General features: G+C 41.7%; 3 protein-coding genes across 5 annotated transcripts in view; all 3 read right to left on the bottom strand.

Annotated features, from left to right (window-relative positions):
• Nucleotides 1–3,552: 3,552 nt before the first annotated feature.
• On the bottom strand, nucleotides 3,553–7,380 carry LOC125905153 (glutathione S-transferase A-like). The gene is made up of 6 exons (XM_049603041.1): nucleotides 7,100–7,380; nucleotides 6,249–6,314; nucleotides 6,014–6,119; nucleotides 4,566–4,684; nucleotides 4,382–4,470; nucleotides 3,553–4,293 (listed from the first exon to the last, which is right to left on the bottom strand). The coding sequence occupies exons 1-6, from the start codon at nucleotides 7,265–7,267 to the stop codon at nucleotides 4,161–4,163; spliced, it is 681 nt and encodes a 226-aa protein (XP_049458998.1). The 5' UTR covers nucleotides 7,268–7,380; the 3' UTR covers nucleotides 3,553–4,160.
• Nucleotides 7,381–8,180: 800 nt separating this feature from the next.
• Nucleotides 8,181–10,858, bottom strand: LOC125904730 (glutathione S-transferase A-like). Its single transcript, XM_049602339.1, has 7 exons — nucleotides 10,691–10,858; nucleotides 8,951–9,016; nucleotides 8,770–8,875; nucleotides 8,573–8,691; nucleotides 8,533–8,536; nucleotides 8,398–8,473; nucleotides 8,181–8,313 (listed from the first exon to the last, which is right to left on the bottom strand). Exons 1-7 carry the CDS (start codon nucleotides 10,856–10,858, stop codon nucleotides 8,181–8,183), a joined length of 672 nt encoding a protein of 223 aa, XP_049458296.1.
• Nucleotides 10,859–11,330: 472 nt separating this feature from the next.
• Nucleotides 11,331–27,439, bottom strand: part of fhod3a (formin homology 2 domain containing 3a) — a 75,989-nt gene continuing 59,880 nt past the window's right edge. Inside the window, exons 14-27 of one of the 3 annotated variants that reach the window (XM_049602334.1) lie at nucleotides 25,553–25,770; nucleotides 22,743–23,075; nucleotides 19,763–20,460; nucleotides 19,277–19,417; nucleotides 17,146–17,304; nucleotides 16,845–17,027; nucleotides 15,521–15,640; nucleotides 15,139–15,300; nucleotides 13,866–14,056; nucleotides 13,549–13,753; nucleotides 13,378–13,413; nucleotides 12,921–13,128; nucleotides 12,642–12,806; nucleotides 11,331–12,555 (exon numbers count right to left, since the gene is read on the bottom strand). In XM_049602334.1, coding sequence (XP_049458291.1) covers nucleotides 12,473–12,555; nucleotides 12,642–12,806; nucleotides 12,921–13,128; nucleotides 13,378–13,413; nucleotides 13,549–13,753; nucleotides 13,866–14,056; nucleotides 15,139–15,300; nucleotides 15,521–15,640; nucleotides 16,845–17,027; nucleotides 17,146–17,304; nucleotides 19,277–19,417; nucleotides 19,763–20,460; nucleotides 22,743–23,075; nucleotides 25,553–25,770 — 2,902 coding nt within the window. In that variant the 3' untranslated portion in view covers nucleotides 11,331–12,472. The remainder of the gene's footprint in view (nucleotides 12,556–12,641; nucleotides 12,807–12,920; nucleotides 13,129–13,377; nucleotides 13,414–13,548; nucleotides 13,754–13,865; nucleotides 14,057–15,138; nucleotides 15,301–15,520; nucleotides 15,641–16,844; nucleotides 17,028–17,145; nucleotides 17,305–19,276; nucleotides 19,418–19,762; nucleotides 20,461–22,742; nucleotides 23,076–25,552; nucleotides 25,771–27,439) is intronic. The other 2 variants (XM_049602335.1, XM_049602336.1) reach the window with 2 other exon arrangements.

Raw genomic sequence — 27,439 nt, 5'->3', positions numbered from 1 at the left:
CATCCACACCTGTACAATGCTTTGCTTACGTGTCGGACTCCTGTTTGTTTCTCGAACCTGTGGGCGTGCCAACCAACATATACTGTATGTTTCAGACTGACTATAGATAAATACCTCATGCAAACCCACATCAAAAAATCCAAACTGCTCCTCTAAGTCAAGGTGACATGAAATTCTGCATTATGCCTCTAGTTGCTTATATTCACTGGCATTAGCAAAGTCATATATGTTGAGGAGAGACTTCTCTTGCTTTGAATAAACACTCTTTGATCCCAGCCACGCAGATCATGATAGTAGGGCAAAAAGGGAAAAAAAGACAGGCAAGAATCCAACACTGAAGTAAGAGGACATTTTGTGCAGTGACAGTAATAACTCAATAAGACAAATAAATAATAACAACACTTATACACTGGAATTATAATCAACAATCACCCTATTCACTCAAGTTATGACTCTATTAGTTTTCCACAGTCCAACATATATTACTTGGACAATATGCATCAGAGGAAATTCAAGTGGAAGTGTCATCTTGGTGTATTGATTTTATCTTAAACTACTTCTGCGGTGATTTACTTTACTATTTCCTGATGCACGTCTACAACATCCTGAAATTTGATTGTTGCAGAGTCACAGTGACTCAGCACTTTACCTCTGCACACAGAGAGAGAGCCAGCCCTGGCACAGTCATTAAAACTAAACAATAGAGTCTCTACCAAATGTAATACATACCACCTGTTTAATTTATCCCTACATTTGAGCCTCACATTTCACAAGTGAGCCCCACTATTCATTGTTCATATATATTTTGCAGTTTCTTTGTGCCCTTTTTCACTGAATCAGTCTTTGCACTTCAGCAGTTGCGCTCTCAGTTGCCCATGTCAGCACTGTCATGTATCCTGAGACAGTCTGCAGTCACTTTCTCTGCTATTTTGTTCTGCACTTGCAGTCACAATACAACTTGTTGCATGAAAGACAGCTAGAGAAATCATATGAAGATCATGTGGTGCTGCTGAGGGCAGTTCCGGTGCTTCATTCAGCTGCTGACCAGTATTATTTTAATCTTTCCTGAGAAGTTTGACCAAAGGATTGCATCACAGTCTTAACGACGACACATTCAGTGCATTTAGTCTTAAAAATAATGGTTTGTGACTTTGAGTTGCCCGATGACATTCCACATCTTATCGTTTCATCTTCATTATAAAACTCTTCCTTGAGTTTGTCAGCTTCATTTTGCTCGATCAGCATGACATAGACAGGTTCTGCTGACAGCCTAAGTAGAAGGACAATAAGCAATGGTGTTTACAATACAGCTGGTTTTCTGCAACATTTGGTCATGTTGGCTGATACAGGTTCTACTCTACATGCTTGACTTGGAACATTTTCACATTTAATATGCTGGTGTGAGTCCTGTTTACACAGGTGCCCATGAAATTGGACTGCTCCCATTGGACCATTCTGTTTTTTAAATAAAGGCTGAATTAATGAACATGGTGCACAAAATTCAGGTTGTAAGGCAAGGAAGAAGTTATCTGATATGTAAACATCATGGATAAATTACTGAATGGGCTCACTGGTCACAGGCCAAGGGGTGCAAAGTGTCAAGGACCTCCCTGGGCTTTACCTGCAAAATGTCACCTAAATTAACACGTACTGACCAGGAAGAGACTCAAAATGACCACAAAGAGACACAAAATGACTATGAAGTGACACAAAACTACCATAAAGACATACAATTACCTTGATAACACAGAAAATGACCACAAAGAGCCATAAAACCACAAAAAGATGCACAGCAACTGCAAAGAGATGCAAAACCACCACAAAGTCTGTGTGTCTTGCTCTTATGTAGAAGAGGTGGTGTGGCCCTTTGCATATCTGTGCCCAGGGGCCCTCTGTCTTATAATCCACAAGCATATTTCAACCCCTTGACAGTTATCAGGCCCATATTTTACAGGTCTCATGTTTCCAAAGTAACATCATCCTTGTAGGCTGATTGCATGTGATCATCAGCGTTTAGCATTATTTCAATGTCATGAGGTTGCTGCAGACTTTTCAAGCACACTCCAGTTTGGTTTCCAGAGACTGATCTTGTGATGGCAAATAAGAAGACGCTATTTGATCAGATAAATAGTTTACAATAAACAGTATACTCTTTGAGTCTTCATTGTGTGTAAATGTTATGCCACTGAGAAATATTCAGTGCATTGCTTATGTTTCACAGGCAGCACACAATGTTGGTTGGGTCGGGCGGCTCCGTGATATTTTATCTCTTCCACAGGAAGTAGTAAATGCCTCTGTAATCATCAGCTGATGGTGCTAAACAGGAGAAGCCCCAAGTCGACACTACAAGAAAATGTTGGCATTGTACATTTCTGTAAAATCACAAATAAGTTACATTTGCACATTTCATACATATCATATCAGCATTTCTAAAGTGACATGGTATATGAACTGACTGGAGGGGGGATAGTGGATGGCGTGTAATCTAGACAAGACGCCTGCTACTGTTCGAGACAACAAAAGCCGTTGTGATGTAGCAAGTCATTGTTTCCAGTGTTTTTTTAGGCACCAAATGTGGGTGTTTTGTAGGGACCCATTGCTGCGTTTCCTGCCAGGATAGTGGCATGAAAAGCAATTTGTTTTTATAGAAACATTGCTGCGTTTCCTGCTGGGATTGTGCCCCCAAAACCAGGTATTTTTAAGCTAACACATGATATTTTCCTAATTATAATCAAATGTTTTTTGTTTCTAAATGTAACCACATGTTAACCTGTGGTGCAGTGCAGGGTATATGCAGGTATACCAGGTATACTCAACCACCTATCAGCCAAAAAGCCTTTGGAATATATAGGGGGTATACTTAACTTCATCCTAGGTAACTTTCCCATTTACCTAGTTGTCAACCCACCTCATCAACTGCCACTACACCACTGATGTTGCAGCCTAAAGCTTCATGGTACCCGCTACATAATAATGTGCAAATGTGTCTGCAGGGACATACAATGCCAACATTTTTCTGGTGCCTGGACCAGGCCAAGATGAGTGATAGGATGTTACTTAACACTGCCATTGTTTCTCTACTCATCACCGTGAAGGTGGCTGTACACCAGGTAGAGCGTGCAGGATCTGAAGCCAAGATTGTAAGCTTGCAAAAGCCTCTACATAATACTTGCACTTAAGAATTAAAGTAACATATACCAACATACACTGCAGTACAGCTGGGGTTGTTTAAAAGAAGCGCAGCACTCTACATTAAACGTAAAACCATTTGTACTTTATGTAAATACCTCTATCACACTTATGCAAACTCATGATAACGCAGGGCTTCTTGCTCACCTTTGTGCAGGGCAAACAGGTTTTGGCGCGGCCACAGAAACAATAAAACTACTGGATCGTATCACCACAGACACCGCCTACCTTTGAATTGATACGTGAGATTGAAAACCTGTTGTATATGTGACCTGGATATTAAGGGTTATAAAGTTTATGTAATGCTGTGCTCAGCAACAGTAAAGTCATAACTTTAATAAAAACTCTCAGACTTTGTTCACATCTCTGGCAGTGACATGGTTTTATTTGCAATGCTACAGTACAATTGTAGAGGCAGTACACTGGTGTAGGATGCAGTTAGTGTGTAAAGCCTACAAGACACGTTGACTGCAGCGGTGGTTACTTAGAACAAGAGAGAGGTTGGAAGCTATTAAACGAAAACAACTGACATCATAGGAAAGCCAAAACAGACTGCTGTTATAGTGATAGTGAGTATAGTGATTAGTCAACAACATTGATGTTAGACACATGCCATGTATCTTGGCAACAAAATCTGCTATGTTAACAATATCACAATATGACATTTACCTGTTACCCTGCAACCTATCCCTGTTTATTAATGGATTTTTTGTCACAGATTTGGCAGAAACATCACTGAAAATACCTTTAACCTGAAACTAAAAGCTAGTTTGACAAATTAAAAAATAAGATGCACATTTTTGCCCTTGTATGACTGATATATTGAGAGCACACTAGTAATCAACACTTGCTTTCCTTTTCATAAATCAGAGAAATTAAAGAGCTGCATCATATTTGACAAACTGTGAGCTTAAAACTCATTTATTAAACAAAAGCAAAAGCCAGACGTGACTGTAACATGCGTGTGGTTCTCAGATATCTTTGAGTGTGTCTTGACCCTTGGGGTTCTCCAGCCAGTGAGGAGGCCAGCTGGCTTTGATGCTGGGCCGCTCCTTCAGCAGAGCGTAATACTCTCCCAGTTTAGGGTAATGCTCAGCAGACAACCTAGAGACAAAGCAGGAGATATCTGAACTGCAGCGTCAAGACTACACATCACTTATTTGGTTCGCGTGACTTTTTTCCCCCCGCTTACCCAAATCTGAAAAGAGTAGCGACAGTAGGAAAAACGATCACGTCAGCCAAAGAAAAGGACGGTCCTGCCAGGTGAGAGTTTGAGCCCAGCTTGAAAAAAAGAAATGAAAAATAAAGCATGTTTAAACACATCTATACAGGTTGTTTTTGTTTGTGTGTGTGTGTGTGTGTACACTATAAACTACCTTCTGCAGGTAGCCCTCCCAGAGCTTGAGCTCAGTGGCCAGAGCTTCCCCGTTTCTCTTTCTAGCTGAGTCATGCCTCTCTTCCTCAGGGACAAACCAGTCATAGTAGATAACTGCGTCTAGAAACACACACACACACACACACACACACACACACACACACACACACACACACACACACACATTCAAGGGTTAGTGGCTTCACAGGGTGTATGATCCTATTTCCTTGGTGTATCAAGTATTGCTGAAAGTGTAGCATGATCAAACATCAATAATTTATTGTTTAGAAAACTGCATTGTGTTACAAAAGCAGGTCACGTACAGTGTTGGGGAGTGAGCAGCGAAATGTAATTAAATTACAAGACAAATGTAATTGTGATCAGTTACTGAGAAAAATAATTCATTATTAAATTACAGTTAATAATCAAAATGGTGGTGATTATAAAGGGGTTACATATGAATGTATTTTTTTCAGTAAAAAGTTTCTATGTAGAAAAAAGAAAGTATTTTGTTTTGTTTTGTTTTGTTTTTTTGCTGTGCAGGAATGCCGTCTTTCTGCTCAGCCTATTTCCTGAAAATGCTCAGCTTCATTGCCAAGTTTAAAACATTTGTTAGAAAAGTAATCGGTAATCAAATGTAATAATTGACAAAGAAGTTAAAATGGTAACTTTACTCTTTACATTTTTAACAGGGTAACTAGTAATCTGTAACCTAAGACATTTAAAAAATAACCCTTCCAAACTGGACACATCTCAAACAGCTAGGTGTAAACATCAATCAGACAGGAGTTAAAAGCATATTTGATGAGGACTATTTTTAGCTGAGGATGAACACACACTTGTTGTAGTGAGTATTTTCAGCACCAGGACAGTGAACGTGACTCTAAATGACATATGTGCCAATGTTCATGTGCACACTCCGATTAACGTACACTAACATGTCGTTTATCATGTCAAATTGTGGAAAAGTGGAATGGGTGTCGCTTGTGCCAGACGTTTTCCACTGGTGGCGCACTTGTTCAACCACGCGAACACATCCTCCCTCTTTCATTCCTTCAAACACCTTCCTGAAAAGGTGAGTGATGTGGTATTTGCACATATTCAAAGCCCTCTTGACATCCAAGTCTTTCATTTTGTTTAAAAACAGGTGTGTTTCTCTTTGTCTTTCTTTATGGCCATGCATCTCTGCACCAGCACTGCAATCTGTAGGTGAGTGTGTGTAGTTGTGTGCAATGCATCCATGACGACACACAGAGCTGAGTGTAAACAGACAAGAGACTGTGTGAAACATAGTCACTGAAACATGTCACCCAGTGTTATTGGTTTTGGTCTTTTAATGGGATGGGACAGCTGGACAAACAAAGAATATCACAAATTTTCCCCTTTAAATTTTGCTATAACTTTTTTCTTTGCAGTGCTTTAAAATAGATATTCATTTATCTGTCTTACTGAGTTTTTCGTAGAACGTGAGACCCTCGAACATGCGTTGGTACATCAGTGCTTGCTCTGCCTGGTTGTCTGGGATCAGCTTGTTTCCCTGAGACTTAAACTGACTCTGCCATGAGGACAGAAAAGGCACAAACATGTCAACATGTCACACTAATAATGTGGAATTTGGTGTTTTGGTGTCTGTTAAATTGCTTCCTGAATGGAGACTTGTTGGTTGATAGACAGGTTCACTCACCTCCAGGTAAAAACAGGCTGCGTAGGATTCATTCACGATGATGTCCCCGTGTTTGAAAGAGGGAAGCTTAAAAATGAAACAGGTTTTGATGTAGGGTTAACTGCTGATAGCCTTATCACCATACAGCCTCCTCTTTCCTAATGGCACTGGGAGCCAAATAAAACAACCTGCTGAGATGTATCACACAGGTTGGGAAACAAAAAGCTGGTGCACTAACCCTGCAACGTATTTAAAAAACATGTTGGAAAGTTAACTACTAAAAATTAAAAGTATTAATGTATACATGTTTACAGGAAATTAATGGTAGTAAACTTGGGCTGTGTGGTAGAATCTTTAAGCCAAACTCAATTCAAAATCCAGTCAATTAACCCTTATCTTGTTTTCTGGTGAAATACATCCCACAAAAACCAAGAATAAAGACATTTAAATGACACCTAAAGGCTTATGATAACTTCGGCATGCTGAGAGTTCACCTGCAGTATAAACCTGTCACTCAGCATTGCTTTGTTTTAGCGCCCTCTGCTTTGCGTTTGTGCGCAATGCATATGAGGGCGTAATACATATTCATTAAGCTGGGAAAAAAAGTGCTGCTTGGTGAATTTATTATAAGCCGAATTATAAAGGACATCCAACTGGATCATTTGCAGCCTTTTGCAATGTTTCAGCATGTATAGATTTTTGCCGGCAAGCTGGAAAACATTCAGTATATAAGGTTTTGAATGGAGTTCGGCGCCGCCTTAAAGAATATCTAACGGTAAGACTGCTATTAATACAAGCTGTTGCTATGCTCGTGTTATTTGGGGGAGGGGAATGTTAAGGGAAGTTTAAAGTCTAGCTACTCCATAGCATACCTGTCCCCTGGCATTTATATCTAACACTTCTTGGGACTTGTGCTCCATTTTCTCAAAGGAGAGCAGTTTCTGGTTGTAGCCCTTCAGGTTCTTCTCGTCCAGAGCGATCATGACCCTCCAGCAGGGAGGAGAGCCGGAGCCCCACAGCAGAGTCATGTCCTCGGCCATGGTTTCAGATTTGACAAGTGGAAGGCTCTTCGCCTGTCACTGTCAGCTACTGAAGATACGAGTGCACAAAAGAAAGAGGATTTATTGTAACTCTTTCCACAGTTCTTAAGGAGCTCTAGCTGTAATAGAAGCGCATACAGCCAGCTACTGGTTAGGAGGAGGTATTGCAGCTTGATAGTATTTCTAATAAGCTCCCTTCATCAGAGAAACTTTAATAAAATCACAATTTATTCTAACCTAAAACACAATTAAAACACAATTTATTCTAAACTAATATTTCATTAATTTAACCATTGAACTAACTCGCAGATATTATTATTATTTATTAATTAATTTATTTTACTGTTTAAATCATCAGTCATCATTTTTGATGCAATGCCAGTATGTACTAAACTGTGCAATATGTATATTTCCTACATGCAATAATGTGAATTAAGCCATTCAATCTGTCTATTTATTTTATTTTGCTTTTTTACTGTTTACTTATATTTGTGGTTTGCGTTTTTACTCATGTATCTTGTTCTGCACTGTCCTTTCAGCTGCTGTAATCATTCAAATGTCCCCACCCTGGGACTAAAAAAATTCAATGTCTTTATTTTAAATGTAAAATATTACATTCACGAATGCAAATGGACTAAAATGATAAGGATACGCCACAGCAGAAAATAGAAATCAGACACATATCAGACAATATATTGAAACATTACATAAACTCAAGAATAGTAAAGCAATGAAAACAATTTAAATGTGTAAAGCCTTAAACATTTTCTTTAAAAATTGTATAACTATATTTAATTAAGTAATTTGTATGGATTAAACATGATACAGTAATTTAAAAAAATGATCCTATCTTTTCTTATCTTATCTTATCTTAAATGTACAATAAAATGATAAAGGCACTATTTTGTATGTTTCAGAGATCCTTGAGGATGTCATAACCATGTGGGCCATCCAGCCAGTGTGGGGGCCAGCTGGCTTTAATACTGGGTCTATCCTTCAACAGGCTGTAATATTTGCCCAGCTTGGGGTAACGTTCAACAGACAGCCTAAAGAAAAGAAACAAAGCTATGATGTCATCAAAAATCAAGGCACTCTTGCATCATTCGTCCATACCGAACTTGGCCACCTACCCAAAACGAAACGCATATGCAGTGTTTGGAAAGACGATGACATCGGCCAGAGAGAAGGGCCCTGCCAGGTATGAGCCTGCAGCCACCTTGATGCAGAAATCAAATGAAAGAAAGCTGTCAGTATGATGTGTGCACATCTCTCTCAATGTGTGTGTGTGAGCTGTTCATACGCTACCATCTGCAGGTAACCCTCCCAGAGTTGGAGCTCAGCAGCCAGAGATTCCTTGTTTCTCTTCACAGCAGAATCATGTCTCTCCTCTTCAGGGACAAACCATTCATAGTAGATGACTGAGTCTAAGACACAATATGAATATAGTGTGTGATGGTATTCACATAGACTTGGTATTCCTGTGAGGGCTGTGTGTAACTTACTGAGTTTATCAGTGAGGAGGAGACCCTCCATCATGCGTTGGTACATCAGTGCTTGTTCTGCTGGATTGTCAGGGATCAGCTTATTGCCTTGAGACTTGAACTGATTCTATCAAAGAAATAGAAAGATAATGTCAGTCAGTATAATGTTCCACATATTCCATATATAGTTTTTACACTTCACCTCCAGGTATAAACATGCAGCAGTGGACTCGTTGAGTATGTTGTCTCCGTGTCTGAAGGCAGGCAGCTGGCAGAAAGAGGTTACAGAATATTAGCACAAGAAGGCAGGCTTTAAAGTTTGTATTGTGCAGTGCAGTTTGTGCCACAGGTAAGGTTACATACAGAGCATGGTCAGTAAACCTGTTTGATGACAAAATACTTTAATAAAAAATACCATTTGTATATCAATTACTCACCCTAGTTACACTGAATTTGTGAGATAAACTTTTTCTCTTATGTCCACGGTGAACGAAGAATCCAAAAACAGGGAGAATTCTTGACCAATAGAAGTGAAGGGGTCTGACTAACAACAGCAAAACTACATTAAAACATCTGTCTAAAAACTCTCACACAACTTGTTCAGCATAATCCACGTCTCATTAATCCAGTCTTATTCCCAGTACTTCCCAATCACATGTATTTTTCATAGATGTAAAATAATAACTAGATACTGGATGACAAGATTTTTAAATCACTTTTCTTGGCTCAAGGAAAGTGTTACAAATATATAACCTACATTTTATTTCCAATTCATTATAGAAAGAGTCGTAATTCACCTTGTTTGCATTTTGAGGTGTCCAGTCAACAGTTTTACAAACCTCCCTTTTATGATGGTGGTCTGCGGGGGAAATGCTTTTTGGGCCACACAATTTTTTGCTGCAATACCACAAGTGGCCACTTGGGAAAATTGGCAGTAAGGCTGAGCAGCATTCCTGGGGCCGTGGTATTTTTGCTAAAATATTACTGGCATGACAGGTCTAATGGACCACGCCTGGGCAAAAATTAAAGGCAGCATTAGAGGCGGGGCCCTGTTCATTCCTATGAGAATTGCTCAGTGGCGAATGAATCCAAAAAAGCTTGATTTCCACCATATGAAATAACTCAAATCTTCCACACTGGAATGGATAAAATCTGATAAACAAGTAATATTTCAGGGATTGTGATGTTCCAAATATGTATCCACTGATTTACAGATGTGTCGTCATTATGTAAGTCTATGGGAAAAAGTATTTTTGGGCCCAATGTCATAATGTGATGGACACGGAAATTGTAATTCCACAGTTTGGCCACAACAAAAATTGGCGTCAAAGCCCTGCACACTGCCTGGGGGCCATTTTTGAACTCTGAATTTAGACAAACATGCTTGCCCAGGTGCGCTACTCATCCGTGCGTGAGACTTTCTCTGTGGAAGTGTTTTAAAGGTCTAGTGTGTAGGATTCAGTGGCGTCAAGCGGTGAGGTTGCAGTCTGCCAACAACTGACACTTCTCCCGTGTGCCAAGTGTAGGAGCACCTTCGAGCTCATTCAAAGGTAACCAAAACACAAGGCTTCTTAAGTGAGTAAATATTCCATTTCTGACAATCTGTCCCCCTAAATCTTGCACACATGACCTTTAAATAGCAAGGTTTTGGCTAAAATGCATGTGTTTAAGTACTGAGAATAAGTAAATGAGACTTGGATTATACTGCACAAGTTGTGTACGAGTTTGCAAGCTGATGTTTTGGTATGTGGTGTTTTGGATTCTTGGTTCACTGTGGAGGTATGAGAAAAACTTCTTTGCCAATTCAGTGTAACATATGGTGAGGAAATGATACACACATGATTTAGTGGGTGAAGATTTCTTCTAAATATTGCTGCACCGTTTATTAGTGTCACTGTGTGATTCCTTTGTGATCACTCTGCACATGCTACAGCACACCCACCTGCCCTCTTGGGTTGATATGCAAGACTTCCTTGGATTTGTGCTCTCCTTTCTCAAAAGACAGCAGCTTGTGTTTGTAGCCCTGCAGCTTCTTCTCCTCCAGAGTGATCATAACTCTCCAGCAGGGAGGGGATCCAGCCCCCCACAGCAGAGTCATTGACTTGGCCATGGCAGGAGACCGTAGAGACAAGATGTTGATTCAATGAGACAAAATCAAATTGCACAAGTAAAGTGAGCGGCAGTTGTGCACTTTATGGCGTCTTATTGATCCAAAGGTTGCACAGTAGGAGCACACCCACATGCTCTAGTGTGTTTTCGAGAAGTGAAAGCAGTGAAGAAGAATAACATGCACCTTCTTTTTTTCACTCAATGGTTTTTGTTTTTTATTGCAGAGTGTGTATACACAGCATTTCAAGTGAAAGTGTATGTAACCATGGTTTCAGCTCACCACATCATATTTATGCAGCGATATTTCCCTGTTTTTGTTGCACTGTGAGAGGAGCAGATGGTTCAGCTGAGACTTACATTACCCACAATCCTTTTCAAGTACAATGTGAGCACAGAGTTCAAAGTAAATGCCCAAATATTGCTCCCCTCTCTCAGCCCCGAGCAAAGACGTGTATCAGCTATGACCACATCTGTCATTTCTTTTTATCTTTTATTACAATTCACAGAATAGCCTCTTTTTACCCTTTTCTCTCAGACTATAATACAAGTTTCTACAGAAATTACAAAAATAATACATCACATGAACCGCACTAAACATGCACACTGTAGTACGAGAGTACTTTGTACCTGGCAGCTGACAAGGGCATTTACACATTTTATGCAGAATTATCTGCATGTCCTTCAAAATAGATTATTAAAATTTAAAAAATGTCTTTATCTTTTTGTCTTTTTACACTTTACAAACAGTTCCTCTGAGATAAATACTTCCTTTTGTCTGTACTTTGAATCAGTCGTTCATTTCATCATTAGAAACTATCAATGTTGAGTAAGGTGCAACATGTCCGAGCTTTGCAAATAAATATTTTGCCAAAATAAAAAAAGTTAATTCTCATCAACAGTCACACTCGACATAACTGCACCTGTGAACGTGACATTTGTGAGTTATCTGAGAAGTAGGCGGTGACTGAAACAAGATGGAGAGATGGCGAAAAGGTACAATACTGTCCCTTTTAAATGAAAGGCACACGTCAGATTGAAAACCTTTCACGTTCCTACGAAGCACAGCTACACTCGTCACTTGTCAAACGGGCAGCTGCAGAAGCAAACATTTGCCTTCTCACAAAGGATCGTTCTTAGTGAGCCTCTTTGTTTGTGGTGATCTCGATTATTTAAAACTGGATAAGAGAACAAATCAACTTTTACGACTTAAATTCACAGCTTAAATAAATGAAAAATGGTGAAGTCACAGCTGCAAAAACTCAAGCAAAAATCATCCCTTTGGACTGATGCCACATTTCAAATGCATGGTTAGATAAAAAAAGTATCACTTTAGTGTAGAGGCAGTTCACTGAATTTAAATTTTCTTTTTCTTGTTGAATACATCAGTCCTCATTTGACGCATTCTCTTTCTTCACTTCCAATTTTCTTTGTGCGGCATTAACAATAAACACTATCATGGCTGCAGCTTCATCACTCAGACACATCAGGCAAAATTAGCAGCTGGCAAAAACCTAAAGGGGTTTGTGACTGGATACAACTCTGAAAAGTGTGGCGAAGGCAGATGGCTGACGGAGATGTCGCTTTGATGATTGTAGTTGTGTTTCCACGGTGATGATCACATTTGTGCATCTGGAGAATCGGTTAGTCCTAAAGCTAGAGCTTCCTCTGGAGTCAGACCGTTCTTCAGAGTCCGCCTCACTGTGAGGAGAGGAGAGGAGAATTCATATTCATATACATGTCAGAATTAGTTTGTGGTATGGAGAAGCTAAGCATTCAGGTCGTACATGACTTGCGGTTGGCCCTGGACCTCCTCCTCTCTCTGGGCTGGGCTCTGGTTCCTGGGCCCTGAGTGGCGGACCTCACTATACGCTCCATGATCTCGTCTGCAGCGTCATCTCCACAGATCGAAGCGTCCTCCACGGGTGGAGTCCATGCCTGCACAGTGCGACCTGAACAAATCAAGCAAAGGTATGAACAACTTGTCAACTTGTCAAGTGCCCTGACCCTTGTTTTACTGTTGAATTCTCTGTGTGACCCTGTGAGCAACTTCCGGTTTCCCTCACCTCCCCTTCCAGGCCGGGATCTTGTCCTTGTCCGAAGCCCCGGGACTGCACTGACCTCCTTGTCACCACCACTGAGGCTGGTTCTCAGCACGGCTTTCATGTGCTCGTGCTCTGCAGCATCCTCAGCATGGCCCAAACCCTGAGGCTGCTCCACCTCCTGGCTGCCACTAGGGGCGCTGCTGCTGCTGCCAGAGCCATGCCGAGCACACTGATGGAGAGAGACAGAATGAAAGAGAGTAAGAATTCAGCAGCTTGTATTTAAGTACTTTGGGTTTCGACTCAAACATGCTGAAGCATCAAGAAAAACATCCAACCTGTAAAGATTACAATGCTTACTGATCCAATCAGATGTTAAAAGGAGACTTTAATGAAAAGTGGTCCAGTCAGGATTAGTGGTTTCATGCACACACGCACACACACACACACACACACACAGACACATGCAGGCAGCCCGTACACTTGTTGATACCTCACTCTCCTCTTCATCATCAGACTACAGGGGAAACAAAGAGTGAAAGTCAAAGAGTTGAAGAGAAAAACAGCCATAGATTTGGAAAGAGAGCAAGAAAAAGGAGTTGAAAGTCTGAGCGTGTCTGTGTGAGGGATTCTGTCTGTGTGTGATGCTCACAGGCGCGTTGACGTCCATAATCATCTTTCCTCGGGTCTTGTTGCGTTCACGGTGGTCTGCTCGTTTCTGTTTCTGTTGCAGCACGCGGTCTCGGGTGGTTCGGTACTCCAGCGCAAACTCACTCATGATTTTACTGAACCTGTGGACACTGATCTCTCTCACACTGTAAGCCGGATGACCGAGGAACAACAGGAATGAGTGGAACCTGGGAGGAGGAGGAGGAAAGGAGAGGAGAGGAGGAGTGATGTCCAGATACATGTGTAGAGAAAATATGTTCTGTTAGATAGATGAAGAGAGATTGTTGTGAGGGGAACTACCTGTTGATGATCCTGCGGTGAACAATCTTGAGGATGATAATCCTCTCGGCGCAGTCTTTGAGAAAGTCAGACATCTTCTGCTTCAGCTGGGGCTTCATCTCATGCTTGGCGATCACCTTCAGGTGGTCCCATGATGCTTTGCAGCGCCGCTCCATCTGACACAGGTTCTCCTGCAGCTGGTCGAAATCCACCTGACAGGAGAGATGTTGATACAAGGGCTTTGTAGAAGGAAGGTACTTTGAGGGAATACTCTAATACCCCTGTAACTGTATTGCTTCCCTCTTATAAAGTAGTCGATATCATTCTGCTAGGCTGTAAAACATCATATAGGAATCAAAAGGAGTCAACTAATCTGTCATTGGTGACGTAGTGTAAGTGCATGATTTATCCACTTTAAATTCATTCAACTTGAAGTATAAAGAAGTAAAGGTTCCCCTGGGCACAGCTCCCTTCTGGGTGCACGCTGGTGCAGGATAAACCACATCAACCAAAAAATAAATCAAAGTTCCAGAGCACACCAGGATATCCAGACACTTATTTTATTGATGGCTTACATTAAAAACAAAAAAAAGAGCGAACTATACGTTTCCCATGATGCTTCATCAGATTCGCTCTGTGCTTAATTGCTTTGGAACTTTGATTTCCTTTTTGGTTCAACTTAAAGTTTGTTGACCTTTTTCTCAACAACCCAGTTTTACATTACAAGAATTCATGAGCAGACTTTAAACAAATTATTCAAGTTCTAAGTTCACTTGCTATAACTCACATTTTCAAGGCAGCAGGTGCATGTATGTGTTTAAATTGAACCACCTTGAAAATGTTTTAGTGTAGGGATGCAAAATAGTGTGCATACCACAGACTGTATAAAAATAATAAAGGTAGCAACCGTGATATCACCCATTGGTTTGTGCTCTTCCATTTTAAAGCCTTGAGTTTGTCATTTTGGAGACTGCCTTCTTGGATTTTTGAATTAGCTAAGGTGACCCTTTGCAGACAGTCACTTAAAGTGGCCACGCCCTTAATTATGCATAAATGTAAGCCTTAATCAAATTTAGAACGGTGACTTACAGTATATGAAAATGAACCCCCTGTACAGCTGTCGTAAATGGAAAAATATGCTATAGAAATCAAAATTGTTTTCTTGCACCAGGCTGTAAACATGTTTATGGAGGAACTGCAGATTTTTTGGCACTTCCATGTTGGCTTTATGTTTTAACCCCAGAGGTTGCTGCTTCATCTTTAAAAGTTTTCCATTAGTGCGAGTGAAGCATACCTTTGCAGATCGCGTGATGGCTCCAATCTCGGAGTAGAGGTCGGTGCTCTGAGGGAAGTTCTCCACCACCACAGAGCAGGCGTGATGCAGCAGCGACTGCTTATGAACCGTGTCCTTTACCTCTGGAACCTTCTCCAAATATGTCAGCTCAAAGCCTTTCGCCTGGACATACAATCGAAGAAATAATGATTGAGCTGAGGGTTTGTCTAATGAGGTACATGTGTTCTCAGCAGATTATAGTGGCTACCTGTATGTGATGTAATTTTTAATCTGCAAATTACAGGCTTAGAAAATACACACTACAATTACTACAAACTACTACAAACAAGAGACGTTTGTCATTATGTCCTTGTGTGATGAGCCTCTAATGGTCATGACTCACATTGGTGCCATTGAGAAAGTTTCCCATAGAGAGCAGTGTGGAGAGGATGTAGCGGAGAGTTTTGTTCTTCTCCAGCTGTTCCATACCCTCCTTCAGATCCTGCAGAGGCTCTGCGACTTCCTGAGATGAAGGAAACACACACACACACACACACACACACACACACACACACACACACACACACACACACACACACACACACACCATTAGTTGAGTCAATTAAGACTACAAAAAACATGTGTTTCCTTAATGTATGGTTATAAAAGTGGTCAACAGGTGCACCCTGTCTTTCACCACATGACATCTGTGTTTGTTTGAGGTCAGGACAGGTTGTTCGAAGGTCGCTGTCTCGGTCAGTCTTTGCTATCAAACGTGCTTCTGATTACATGAAGCATTTGCTTTTGTGCTGCAGGTCTCTCCTGTGTGCATGTGTTTGTGTGCCTGCATGGTATGTTGCCCTCCATTAAGCCTCCCACTACCAACCCGTCCCACAGAGTTGATTTGGGAACGGCGATCTGCTGAACGTGCAGTCAGGAATCGTGCCTTTCATTGAGATTAAAGACAAATGCATCCTGCGGAAAGCCGTAAAATTTACAGGAGGGGCGGCATGTTTTTCATTCTCAGGGTTTTGACTTTGAACTTCTCCTCCTGGATGCATTCTTTGCCCGAGTAAAACGTGATGTGCCAGAGGAAGACAAGGTGCTGCTAATAAGCGTGCATATTTTGTTATGATCCTATGATGTAACTATGTTGATGTTTTGCGGATGTTGTTTGTACTACAAGGGATGTTGATACTTACTGACACGGGCACAAGGCACACACAAACGCACACATGCCGTGCACATTTAGTCAAACCTTTATGGTGCAGACTCAGAGTTCATTTGGCTTTGTGTGTGTATGTCTGTTTCTGCTTTAATCTCTTCTCCTCCACCCCACAGACCGATTTTTGTCTTGTGAAGGGTAAGACAAGGGATCTTAAGGGGAGATAGCAGGTCCCAGTATGAACCACATACAGGTGGTAGACATCATCTAAAAAGCTTGGGACCTCAAGATTCATCTGAGATGCAGCTCAGAAGTGTGTGTCAAGTTTTTTTGTCATTAATATGTCATAATTATTGTGTTTTGGTCAGAAGCCTATTCAAACTTCTAAAGTTTAGAGTGTATAAGGGCCCCTTCCTCCAAACCTGATACGGCCTCTGAAAGACAGTAATGTGGTTGGGCCCTCCCTCCTCTACAGTCTTATGAAAAGAATCTACCTATTCTTTTTTTCCAAGTTGTTATAGTTTGATCTAATCACTACAGCACTGTCCATGTTCATACAGACCTTCTGGGTTGCCTCGTAGTCCAACTTGAAGGCCCATAGTTGGAGTCGGGCAGAGAGCTCGCTGATGGAGGACAGAGTGAGGAGGAACTGCTCTGCTGAGCCCAGTGGGACATCAGGGTTGGCCAGCTGTGCCTCCTGGATCTTCTGCTTCTCCTCCTCTGTGGGGATCATCGTCAGGATTTTCTGAGGGCAAGGACAAATTGGGATCAGAGAGGATGGCAGTATTTATACAGATGACGGGTGTTAAATAAGGGGATGAAGGATCTGGGAATTCTTTTTCACCATCGTCTGTATCCCTCACCTCTATGCCCTCCTTGTTGAGTGCGTACTCGTCAAAGTTAAGGATGGCCGTCTTGATAGTGCGAGGAGGAGGCAGCACCGTCAGACCGATGTTGATGGCGTTACTCCTCTTTGAATCCAAAACGATGATCTCCTGACGCTTGCCATCTGCTGCTGTTTTCTGGTAAACAAAAATACATCGAGGGTCACTGCTCTGTGTCGCTTTTCTCAGTGTGGTCTGCTTTATGGGTTTGTAAGGATTAGAGGGATCATCACTCAGGTTACACTGACTGCAGCTCGTAGGGGCCGGAAATACCATTACAGCTAAGTCTTTACAGTATGTGTGTTTATGTGAATGTTTGCATAAGTCTGAAGTCATATTGTCACTGCATGTGAACACATGACCTCAACCGCACTTGAGGCTATTATAGGCTACAAATATAAGGAAGTCGTAATGTGTCAGCACATAAACGTGTAACAGAGTAGGTGTTAAGACCTGGTTACTGCCACCAGGAAGTTTTATACCCACCCTATGGAGGCTGGAAGACTTACACTACAGTGCGACTCTGGCACTACTGAGTTGTTACATTTTACAGTTGACGCTATAATGATATGTAGGACTAACGTTTTTATATTTTCATTGAAAATTCTTCAATGTATTGGTTATATTTAATGCCTGTTTGAATGTTTTATAGAATAGATTAACATACTTGTTAATGAGATGTACTCATGGAAGTGAAACATTGAGCCTATGTATGCAGAATCTGTTGTCAACGGGACAAGATTTTGGTATTGGAAGCATTATGGTTTCTGTTTGTGGTCCGAGTTGTACTGACAAATGACGATTGAGTGGCAACTAAACAGTTCGTGTTGGTCTAAATGCAGTCTAGGAATCCATCAGCTATCGTCTGTGGATGATTTGGCTTTTTATTAGTTTTTTTGTTTGTTTATCAAATGAGGAGGTCTTAGACTGGACATCTGCTGGCTACATCAAAAGCCCCGAAATATTGGCTGTTGCCACCGGAGGATTATTGTGGTAAGACCAACAGCTGATAGGCGCCAAGATTGGGCTGCAACTTATGATTAATCCATTATCAATTACTGCCTATTGTTGCCTTGTATAATGAATTTGTCAATAAAATATCAGAAATTTTTTTTAAAAAAATTAGTTTTTCTGATCAAGCTATCAATTAATTGACTAATTGTTGCAGCTCTGGAATAATGTTGGTTGTGAGAAGATTAATCAGATGGATAAAACTGGTAAGAGATCGAAAAGAAGCAACGTTTAAAATCCAGTACAGACTGATCATTGTACAACCAAGAAATACACCTAACCAAATTATTCAAACCACAAAGGGTGAAAATCTACATGAAACTGGTTTGAACCTTTTCAGTCTCTAATTTTTAATATCTAAAACACAAACTCTACATTCTGATGGGTGAGGTAAGAAAACTGTAGAACCAAAGGAGAGTCTGCCAAAACAGTCTCAGTAGAGTTTGCCCTGACCTCTGACAGCTTCAGTATTCTGGTGGTCCTTTAAACCCTGATTTCTCTCATTAACTGGCAGCTTTGCTTGAGCTGTTTCCATACTACAGCTGGAGACCACCATCACACAGTCACAGTACGTGTGAAACAGAAGCCGAGTTGAGGTTAGTTACTAAAATGGTTCGGCTCTAACCAAAGTCTCGGAGTTCAAAGTGCGGGAGGCCTGGTTTCAGCTCCCCATGCTAGCAGACCATACTTTTCTTATTCAGAGGCTTTGAGAGAATTACAAAGGATTCAAACCTCCCATGTTTGATCAGGATCAGGACACATGTGACCTTGCTTAACTGTTAAAACATTTTACTTTCGTGTTCTGGAGATGATGGACACCAAACCCATGGACTTTGTGGCTGGCAAAGGAAAGGTGTTTGTGATGAAGATCTCTTTGCCCTCTTTTTAATCTGGTTTGGTGGAACCACCTTTGAACATCAATGACTTACAGACAAATATATAAAGTTGTAATGTGTAGTGGCCATGAAGTACAACTTTTAGTGAAACCCCAATGATGTGATGAAACATGAACAAACTGCATACATTTCATATCATACAGTGAGTCGATAAATTGGTGTCCTTATCTTCTTTAAACCCAGATCAGGCACTGGTTGTTTACCTTTGTAACTGGCATTTCCTTTGATTTCGACTCAAACAGGTGTTCCAGTTTGGCTGTGTCAATTTTCACTGGATCCAGTTTGGACCAGAGCGAGTCTCCGCTCCGTTTGTAGTCCCTGTACTGAGAGTCTGTCGGACGCACCTGGTCACAAACAGAGCAAAAGTCGACTACATTAGGTAGAGACATGTGTCAGACAACCCTTTCCTGCAATAAAAGAGGTAAATGAGAGACTCTGCACACAAAGAACCACAAAGAACAGCGCTGTGTTTGTGATGACTCCTTAATTGTGTCTGGTTAATGAAAACATGATGTCTTCTAAGAGCTCTTGATCTGCAGGAACTCCAGCCAACAACACAGGTCAAATATTTCTGAAGAATGACACTCTACTTTCAGTTATCATCTTCTGAATAAATGCTGTGTGGCACTAGATAAAAACAATGATAGCTGTATCTGATTGACGGAAACAGTAGTTGTGTCATGACCCACCTCACTCCAGAAGAGCCGTATTGTCTTCTTCTTCTTGTTGAAGAGTGGAGGCTCCGGGGGAGGAGGCACTGGAACTGGGGCACTGAAGGAAGGGGGAGGAGGAGGCCTCATAATTCCAATCAGTGGAGGGGGTGGGGGGCAGCTGCCTAGCATGGGTGGAGGTGGTGGGAAGCGGGGTATACAGGGTGGAGGAGGTGGTGGGGGCGGGAGGTCACCGCATCCTCCCATCAAAACAGCATCCAGAATGTCCTTGTCATCTTCCTCCGTCAGGTCGGTGAAGTTAATGTCCCCAATGCGCAGCTCACGAGGGCTGGCCAGGAGCTGGTCCCAGATTGTATCTGATTCCTTTTTGGGTGGTGGAGGAGGGGGCTCGTTGGCTGGGACATCTGGGTGAGGGTGGGGCGAACCGAGGTCCTTGATCAAGTCTCCGAACCGCTCGGCGAACGGTCGGATGGTCCCATGGTGCTCTGTCCTGTCAGCCTTGCGGTCGCTCTCCTGGTTGTCGTCCGGTTGCACGTCAGCATCCTCCAGCGCCTCTTTGTCCTCCCCCTCTCCTTTTTCCTTCTCCTTCTCCACATCCTCCTCCTCTTCCTCCTCATCACTGGGCTTCTTGTTCTGGGAGTACAGCATGTCCAGCATGAAGAGTTTGCTGTTGAGGAGTTTGCTGCACTGCTCGTTCACCTCTGCCTCCTTAAGGCCTGAGAGAGAGGTTGATGGGGTTAAAAGGAGAGAGATATATGAAAGAGTGCTCACTGAAAGAGCTGATAGACAGTATGGCATATTTGTGATATCTTAAATGTTTTTAGGTTATGTCATCTTACACAATTTATGCGATAATATGCTGATATTTTGAAATCTCCTCTAAACTACTGTAGACTACTAAAATACTGAGGAGAAATGAGGAGGGAAATGTTAAAAAGCCTTTATTGCAGTGGCTAAATCATTAAAAGAGCCAACATGTTTCGACCACTGCAGGTTCACTGTTATAATAAAGTTAAAAAAGTACTGGATTAATGAAATAAATCAAAGCAGCGCTCTTATACTGAAGCACTCAGCTCATCTCAGGATGGTTTGTGGATGTTTTTGCTGTGAACTTGAAGCTTCAACTGGTGTTAGCAATTAGGGGAAAGGAGCGGAGAGCAGTGCGTGAGGAGTTATTCACTGTTAGCTGGAAACAAACAAACTGCTCTCCAGTTCATATAACAATAATATTTCCTCATATGCTCACACACTATCAACCAGGAGAGAGTGATTAGATGGATGGGGGAGTGTGTGTGTGTAAAGCCTAGTTCACATTACACTATTTTCACCGTGTCTTAGACGTCGCAGAGGATCTTGAGAGCCACCTTGGGTCGGAGGTGAGTCAGCAGATAGTCTGCCATGACGAGTCCTCGTGTGAACAAGCCTACGAGCAAGTCGCCCCCTTGTCTGTGACTGGGACTGGATATCTGGCATGCTAGAAAACTGGAGAAGTCTGACACGACTGATAAAGAGCATCAGCCAATGAGAGATGGAATACGTCCCACGTCAGCACGCAGGAGGACAGAAGAAATGTGAGGAGGACAAGCTGCAGGGTTGCCACTTGCAAGGTCCGCTTATTAGCCGCGACTTTTGGTGTGTTTCTAAAGTGGAGTTGCTTATTTGGGCTTGCTCTCTAAACGTCACCTTTCTCTCTATATATCCATCTAATAAGTTATTTAAATGCATGATAGTATACTTCTTTTGGGCTTGTTTCCATAGCCCTGGTTACTTGTTTCTCTCCCAAGATCTGGCAACACTGACAAGCCGGCAATCAACAACAACAATGGGCATCCATAGGATCACGGGGAGCGTGTTGTGTTTGGAACCAGGATAATAAAGAATACCCATGACTTTACGATGTGTCATCTCCACGTTTGGTGACGTCACCACGTTATCTGGGGCTCTGTCGGCGAGGGCCCAGTGGAGAAATCTTGTTGTGTGCACACACAGGTCGTAACGCAGTTGGCAAGACTCTCGCTGACAGAAACACATGTCACCAGGTATGAACATTCAAAAGATTACGATAGTCTCTGCGACACAAAATCGGGGTGAAAATCGTGTAATGTGAACTAGCCTTAAGTCTCATGACGCCCCAAAAGTGACAATTTATACATGACACTCAAGATCAGTCATTCTATACATCCCAAATGGAACAAGCCATGATACACTGAGTACAATCGATACATCGCCCGCCTCTTAGCAATTTTATCATGTTGTTTGTGGCTCTTGAGGGAGTTTTTCGAAATGAAAAAATGACCGTGACCATGTAATCAGGGAGATCTTGGTTTTGGCTTGACACCTAAAATTTTGACCCTTTTTCTTTCATGGTCCAGCATAGAGTGTGCCAACTCTAAACCTCTAAAAACACCTCTCTGGGCTGCAGGCAAATGTGCACAAGGGTCACTTTGAGATGTTCGCATGGCTTTTTATTTGTTTATATGTTGTGTGTTTATCTGTTTGTCCCAAAAGGTGGTGAATTAACCTGATCAAATTGCTTGACACACAGGTCACACAACACGTTAGTGAGATTTGGGAGGTGTACTCGTTAGTTCCTGTGCTGACCTCTGCCCACTGTTTTCAGACTACAATAGACTGTCGGTCTTGACTTGAGGGTTTACATCCACTGTTGTCTGCAGCACAACACCCACTCAAACATTGCTCAGTAGCATTACTGTAGATTAAATATTCCACAGTTTTAACATGGCTATAATTGTGTGAAACAGTTTAAGTTTTGAATAAGGGTGATGCTTTTTATATCGGCAACAACATGGTCATTTAGTGCCATTAACAAAACCTAATTTTGAATAACGATTAAATAATACATGTCAGAATACAGCTAATAATTTCAATTATTTCAAGAGAATGAAAGCTGAATAAAATCCTTAAAAGCATCTTACTGACTTAAAACTAGATCTTGAAACTTGAATGTTAGTTCACAGTGCAGTGCAAAACTACCCACCATTCTCACTGCTCCCCCTCTCCTCTCTCTCCAGAGTGCTGCTGGCAGAGGAGATGCTGGAGGCCGAGCAGTTGTCCTTCTCATTCACTTCCTCATTCTGTCGCTCTTTGTCGCTCAGGATGCCGCTGTCCTCCTCCGCCTCCGCCTCCTCTTTCTCCTTCTCTGGTTCCTGCTCACACTCTTCTCCTTCTTCCTCCTTTTCTGCTGCTGCTTCCTCCCCTACTTCCTCCTGTACTTCCTCCGGCGCTTCCTCCTCTTTCTGTTCTTCCTCCTCTTCACCAGTGGCCTCTTTTTCCTCTGTTTCTACACTGGCACTGGAGTCATCTGCCTCTCCTGTCACATAAAAAAAATTTGTTACTTTCTTCTCTTAAATGGCTGTTTACTTTCTGTAATGAAATATGGTTTCAAACATGTGACATGGCCGGCATTGATGTCTGCACATGTGACGCCCCGTATCAACACACATTCACGCACACACTAATAAGAAAAACAAAAACACACACCCATACGCTAATGTAAACAATATGGCAGGTACAGAAAGCCAGGTTGTTGCAGGACCAGGATATGAACAGGAAATGAAGAATTAAGTTCCTGTTTATGTCAAAACACACACAAACACGTAACTCAACAGTACAGTTCATGCAGTGATGCAGGCAGGGTTAGAATAACACGACACTGTGAGGCCTCATACACTCGCCTAAGTGAGCTACAGTACCTCAGCTCGTGGCTGCGCATGCACTCTGCTCCAAAACAAGGCTTTTTTCTTACACAAGATGTTTTGGCATTACACTTTCAAAAAGGTCTTTCAAAAACCCATTCGACCCTTTCACCCATATCCTCTCTCTGTGTGTTTTTTCTGCCCTCCTACCCCCGATGGTGTTCCCTCCTCTTTCTCAGTATTTTCCACAATCTGTCTCGCCTCCCCTTCTTCTGCTCGGGCCTGCATGCTAATTTAAATGTCAGGCTGCAAACTGAAACAATTTAAGGTTAAGAATGATTGCTTTGTGGCGCACTGTTGGGACTTGAACTGGCGACCTTCTGGTTTTAATTATAAGTCCCCAAAGTGTTAACCAGCAGAATTCAAAGTCATTCAAGTGCTCTGAAATCTTTGACACAGGGTGTGTTTACATGCACACTAATATTTCACTATTACTCTGAATATGACAATATTCCAAATTTAATACGGGTCACTTAAAAAGCATATTTTATTTGGGTATTGTGAATAAGGCAAATCAAGCATTTTCCGATAAAGAGATGTGGAGTTTGCTGGTATTTTCCGATTTTAATAACATTTCCTTGGGCATGTATACAGTGCGTTTGGAAAATCCGGCTAAGTTGAGGGTTTTACCACAGTTTGCGGCACACGCCATCTTGCCTGTTTACGGTCAGCTCTGTGCATTGTCATGGATACCCTGTACACAAACCAACTCGCTAACAGTTTGCGAGACTGGTGTAGAGATGCACGCCCAAAAGAAAAGCCCAGGTTTGCAGTCGGATTGAGAAACAAACTTACTTTCAAACATTGTGAGAGAATGGGATATAAACAGGGTTTCAGATATGCACAGATATCGCAACGCTGACGTTTTCAAGAAGGTGGATAAAGGAATGAAAGAGGGAGGCTGTGTTTGCACGGCTGAACAAGTCCGACACAGGTGGAAAACTGTTTTAAAAACACAAGCGACAGCCGTTTCACTTTTCCACATTTTAATGTGATAAATGACATGTTGGGGCACAGTAGTCAGAGTATGCACAGCTGCATGTAAACGGGAATATTAGTGGAATATTAGTTTTAATCAGTCACATAAACAGCTTAGCAGGAATATTGTCTTTTTCGGGATAATGACAAAAACATGTAAACATAGTCAGACACCACCTTAAAGTTATAATCCTCGAGATTTTAAGTCGAAGCCTCCCATTTTTTAAGCTATTAACGTTGCAATAGCTAATCAATATATACAATCATCTATGAGATCTGTACATAGTAACAACAAGTAATAACAGTACAGGTAATAACAACAAGAGTTTGTTTGGCTGCACTGTAAACAGATACACCCGTTTCTCTTCTACTAGATTCTTTACAATGTAGCTACTCAAGCAGTGTTTGTAAGTATGACAGTTTAGAACCATAATTACTGTTACCACGGTAACCAAAGATGTCGCTAAACCAACTATGATTATTACTTTATAGGTATACTATGTGGGATTGTCAGTTACGGTTTGTACACACACTCGCCAGTGAAAGTGAAAGGAAAAGCCGACATCAGATTCAATCTTGTTTTCATCCGCTACCTTTTTAAAAAGCCCCAACCCTACCTGAGCGCTGTGGGGGTACATGGACATAAACGTCCCGAACACAGAAAATCCGAAGAAAATAAGAATATACAGGTGAAGAGAGGAGATAAATTCTGATGGGTCATAAGTGACGACTGATAGGAATTACTTCTTTATGAGTCTATGCATTGTTCTTTAGGAAACTCCTGCATTGTTTATCTTTAAGGTTTGTTAAATTCAATGTTTCTGCCACTGTTATGCATAATAAGACCACAAATTGTTTTCTTTAACCCCTTTCGTTCATATTAATAGTAGTGGTCATAGTAGTATAATGCAAACAGTACTAAGAGGAGAAACTATTGCAGTTTATCAATCAGTTTACAAGACTATTTTCCATTTACCATATCTCTCCATCTGAGCACTTTGGACTTGTTAATAACTCACATCCCCACAGAGACACCATGTTATTACTCAATACTGCGCATAGCACGTCATTATATAACATCTACTCCATCAAACAGTATTCTCAGTTGTCCTACCAGTCTCAGAGGGTGTGTAAGGGGTGGCGGAGGTCTGGGCTTCAAGGTCAGCCTCTGCGTCCTCCTGGGAGGCGAAGGAGGATGGGGTGCTGCTGCGAGATGACGAGGGCCAGGCCTCCGAAGGCTCAAAGGTCAGGTTGAGGTCGGGGCGAGTCCTTGACACGCGGACGTGCTCCCTTTCAAACTCCTCCGCCGCCAGACGCTCCACGTTCTTATACCTGAGAGAGAGGGAGGAGAGGGAGGATCAGAGGAGGCAAAAATAGACTACAATGCATCTTCTGTCTCGCCTTTCTACGCAGCGCTGCTCTCAGTGGTGGTCTTTGCCAAATTGCCTTAAACTAGTTACCACTTTGCCCATTTACTTGAATTTAGCACAAACTTCCAACCGTCTTTGTTTACCTTAAAAACACTCAGACCTGCCATGCCAATCCTCTACCTCACCCCATTTATCGCCCACAAAGCAGTCATCACTCATGTCCTGCAGGCAACACTTCCACCATCCTGCTCTCCTCTCCTGTCTAGCCAAATTCTTAGCTATCACAAGCAGTCCAAATATGCAACCAGAGGGAGTTTGGAGAAGAAGAGGCAGTGTTAGGGAGGAGAGTGGAGAGGGAAGTAGAATGACAGAGGAGAAGAATGGGAGAGATGGGGAGAAGTTAATGCTAGTTTGGCTGCTGAAATGCCAAACATCAGAAGTGAATCAGAGTAAACCTGTTCAAGATGTGCCTCGATGAGCTCTCCTCCCTTGTCCTTATCCTGTCTCCTCTTGTCCTCCCTCTTCCTCTCTTCCTTCCTCTCTCCCCCTACCAAACTTTACCACTCAACCTGCCAGCCAGAGCAGAGATTTATGGCACTGAGTCAAACCTTTCTCCCCCTCTCTCTCTGTCTCTAACCCCTCCTCTTTCCCACCATACCATGAATGTGTGGAGCTTCTGTTCAGAGTTCATTAGCATCAGGCCACTTCAGAGGACTGGGGAAACCAGATACCAATAAATGTGTGTGTTTGTGTGTATGTGCATGGGATTAAGAGTGAATAAAGTTAGTTATAAAGTTTCTTCCTTCAGCCATTCTTATTGCAGCAAAAAATATCTATTAAATTGAAAAAAAAAAGCAATTGATTTTTTATTCTTAAAATTTAATTTGTATTTGTAACATTAATAACACATAACAACATGTGTATCGATCCAGTATTGCCACACAAAATATCACAACGCTGTGCTGTATAAATTTTTCCCATCATCCCTAAATGCTACGAGCTAAAACATCAACATGCTAACACATTTAGCATGTTGATGTTTACCATGTTCACCATTGAAGGCTACATTCAGACTGCGGGAAAAAGTGGCCCAAAATTGGTTTTGGAATATGATCTTTTCAGTTCTCATTTTCATATGTGGTCCTAAATTGGATACCTGATTTTTTTGCAGTGGGACCCCACTCTGAACCATTATATTGGAATTCATGCTGCATTTACATCTCTGCATGTCATGCTGTGAGAGTCTTGTGGAGAAGCGCTGACGGATGTCATTAAAAGTAACTCTTGAAATCTGTTTCAGTGAGGCCATTAACATCACAATCCCATCACTCCTGCCTCAGACTCTGCATCCACACACATCCGTGTAGAAGCACAAAAGCCATAATTAGAAATTGGGCTCTTTATCTCCTCATCTTCGTCCTTGTTATCATCTGCTCACAAATTCGCTGGCTTTCACTGCACATCAGCATACAACAGCATGCTTTTATTGTTCTTTTACGCATGTGGGTCAGTTCATGGCTGTGACCAGATTACATTGGAATCTGATATTAGCCACATTTAAAAAATAATGTGAACAGCCAAACATAAAAATTAAGGGTCTGAGCAATAATTTCGAATTGAGCATTAAGGCT

Source organism: Epinephelus fuscoguttatus, linkage group LG17, assembly GCF_011397635.1.
Source record: "Epinephelus fuscoguttatus linkage group LG17, E.fuscoguttatus.final_Chr_v1".
Classification (NCBI taxonomy): Eukaryota; Metazoa; Chordata; class Actinopteri; order Perciformes; family Serranidae; genus Epinephelus; species Epinephelus fuscoguttatus.
Note: the sequence above shows the minus strand (reverse complement) of the source record. Positions and strands in the feature narration are given on the sequence as shown.

What these genes read in the sequence shown, in the direction of transcription:
- LOC125904730 (XM_049602339.1), bottom strand. Translation starts at nt 10,858, where the DNA reads ATGGCCAAGTCAATGACTCTGCTGTGGGGGGCTGGATCCCCTCCCTGC. An exon ending in CCTCCTCACTGATAAACTCA is followed by an intron (nt 8,692 to 8,769) that starts GTAAGTTACACA and finishes ATTGTGTCTTAG; the next exon opens with ACTCAGTCATCTACTATGAA. An exon ending in GCATATGCGTTTCGTTTTGG is followed by an intron (nt 8,314 to 8,397) that starts GTAGGTGGCCAA and finishes TCTTTTCTTTAG; the next exon opens with GCTGTCTGTTGAACGTTACC.
- LOC125905153 (XM_049603041.1), bottom strand. Translation starts at nt 7,267, where the DNA reads ATGGCCGAGGACATGACTCTGCTGTGGGGCTCCGGCTCTCCTCCCTGC. An exon ending in CACGTTCTACGAAAAACTCA is followed by an intron (nt 4,685 to 6,013) that starts GTAAGACAGATA and finishes GTGTGTTTCTAG; the next exon opens with ACGCAGTTATCTACTATGAC. An exon ending in GGGAGGGCTACCTGCAGAAG is followed by an intron (nt 4,471 to 4,565) that starts GTAGTTTATAGT and finishes CTTTTTTTCAAG; the next exon opens with CTGGGCTCAAACTCTCACCT.